This window comes from Mastomys coucha, unplaced genomic scaffold (genome assembly GCF_008632895.1).
Source record: "Mastomys coucha isolate ucsf_1 unplaced genomic scaffold, UCSF_Mcou_1 pScaffold15, whole genome shotgun sequence".
Classification (NCBI taxonomy): domain Eukaryota; kingdom Metazoa; phylum Chordata; class Mammalia; order Rodentia; family Muridae; genus Mastomys; species Mastomys coucha.
In genome coordinates, this window is record NW_022196897.1 from 152,893,610 (window position 1) to 152,896,109 (window position 2,500).

Genomic DNA, 2,500 nt, shown 5'->3' on the forward strand with positions numbered 1-2,500 from the left:
AAAAAGGAGTAGGAATTGGCCAGTCTTGTTCTCAGACGGCCTGCGGGTTCTGAGGGACCTATCCCATGCTCTCTGCCTTCATCCTGTTGGCACATAGGGGCTGTTTTTATTTCTTAAATCACTGGCCTCAGGAGGTTCTGCTTGGCTGGGCACGGTGTGTATTCCTGTAATATCAGTCTTTGGATGGTAGAGGCAGGAAAGTTAGGAGTTAAAGGTCATTTTTGGTCACATAGTAGTTGGTAAAAGATCAAAGGCTTTTCAAGGAACATACAGTTTTAGTTTGTGCCCAATATTTGGCAGGCAGAGGCAGGGTCATGAGTTCCAGGTTAGCTGTACACAGTGAGACCCTGTCTAAAACAGAAATGAAAACAGCCTCCCATCTGTGCACCATCGCTGTCTTTTCTCTCTGCAGGTCCCATGAGCTTCGTTCCAAGGTGGTTTCCCTGCAGCTGCTGCTCTCTGTGCTACAGAACGCTGGCCCAGTCTTCAGGAGCCACGAGATGTTCGTCACTGCCATTAAGCAGTACCTGTGTGTGGCCCTTTCCAAGAACGGCGTGTCCTCAGTGCCTGACGTCTTCGAACTCTCACTTGCTATTTTTCTTACTCTTCTTTCAAACTTCAAAATGCACTTGAAAATGCAGATAGAGGTATATACTTCAACTAGTGTTTTTATTTGGGGACATTAATGCCAAGTGAGAAGCCTGCTTGTGAGCCAGGCTCACATGCCTGTAATCCCAGCACTCTTGAGCTAGAGACAAGGCAACCAGGAAGTCAGGGCCAGCCTAGGCTATGTAGTTCACTTGGGTCCAGACGGGGCTATATGAGGACATGTCTCAAAAAAAAAAAAAAAACAAAAAAAAAATCCCAAGCACATACATAGTGAGGTGCCTTTTCCTCGCTAGCCTCCTGGTGGAACCTCTGAATGAGTGGGAAACAGCACGGCATAAGAGTTCTTCTGTCCACCAAAGATTTATGGTCGGGATCTGTGTTCTCAGCTCAGACCCGACAACCCCATGTCTGTCTGAGCCAGAATTGTTTGAAATAATTTGAATTATTTGTCAGATTGAGAAATTCCATTGCACAAATACAAATTTCTAGTTTCTCTCAAATTGTAACCCATGCAGGCCCTGTTGTAGTTCCTCAGCTCTGGGTGGAGCCCCTGCTAGCAGTCCACCAACCAGGCTGGGCTCCCAGTTTCTCAGCAAGGGTGAGCCTTGCTTTGCCCTCTGCCCAGGCTGCCTCACTCAGTACACAGCTTGCCTAGCCTTGGAGGCATCTTGAGGTCTAAATTGAGACTGTTCATTGCCCTTCCCTTGTCTTCATGCTACACAGGTTTTTTTCAAAGAGATTTTCCTGAACATTTTAGAAACGTCCACAAGTTCCTTTGAGCACCGCTGGATGGTCATTCAGAGCCTGACGAGGATTTGTGCAGGTATGCTCATCTGGAGCTCTCAGGGCAGCTTCCGAAGCTTCATCTGCCAAGCCCAAGTCAGTCCTGTGATCCACCTGTTAAAGTGTCCTTCGCAGGGCGGAGTGATGGCTCAGCTTGTGAGCGCCTGAGCCTTCCCTGCTCTTTCTTTTCCTTCCTGGGACAGGATCTCTCTGTGTCGCCCTGGCTGCCCTGAAACCAGCCTGGCCTCAACTCAGAGATCTGTCTTCTGCCTTCTGACTGTTGGGATTTGAGGCATGCACCGCCACAGCCCAGCTCCTCTCTCTTACAGAGGACCTATGTTTTGTTCCCAGCACTTATATCAGGTGACTCACAACTGCCTGTAACTCTAGCTCTAGAGGACCTATGCCCTCTTCTGTCCACTTTAGGCACTGCACCCACGAGCATAAACCTTCACACTGACATATACACATATTTTTTCCTTTTTGAGACTGAATCTAACTATGTAGCAGCCCTGGCTGATTTCAAACTCGCAGAGATGCCCCTGCCTCTGCCTCTGAAGTGTTGGGGTTAAAGTGTATGCTACTGCATCCAGCTTACACATACGGGAAGAAAGGAAGGAAGGAAGGAAGGAAGGAAGGAAAGAAGGAAGGAAGGAAGGAAGGAAGGAAGGAAGGAAGGAACTAAAGAAAAGATAAAGTCTAGGAGGTAGTGGCTTTTAATCCTAGCACTCAGGGAGGCAGAGGCAGCCAGATCTCTTTAAGTGTAAGGTCAGCCTGGTCTACAGACCACGTGGCAGATAGGCAAGGCTACATAGAGAAACTCTGCCTCAAAAACAAACAAACAAACAAAAAGAATTTTAAAAATTAAAAAAAAAGTTCACTCCACCTCTACACTTCCGACATGTATTCCTACTTAGTGTGTGGCCACCTTGGACAAAAGTGTGCTGAGTATATTTTTGGCAGGGAAACTTTGTTTAATAAGAAAGCATAGCTGGAGCCAGGTGTGGTAGCACATGCCTTTTATCCTAGCACTTAGGAGACACACACAGGCAGGACAGCCAGGGATACACAGAGAAACCCTATCTCAAAAAAGAAAAGCATAGCTGGG

General features: G+C 47.3%; 1 protein-coding gene across 3 annotated transcripts in view; it reads left to right on the forward strand.

The window, feature by feature from the left end:
- Arfgef2 (ADP ribosylation factor guanine nucleotide exchange factor 2) overlaps positions 1–2,500 on the forward strand; it is an 89,416-nt gene that overhangs the window by 39,594 nt on the left and 47,322 nt on the right. For all 3 annotated transcript variants that reach the window (XM_031372803.1, XM_031372804.1, XM_031372805.1), the window contains exons 10-11: positions 413–647; positions 1,333–1,432. In XM_031372803.1, coding sequence (XP_031228663.1) covers positions 413–647; positions 1,333–1,432 — 335 coding nt within the window. The remainder of the gene's footprint in view (positions 1–412; positions 648–1,332; positions 1,433–2,500) is intronic.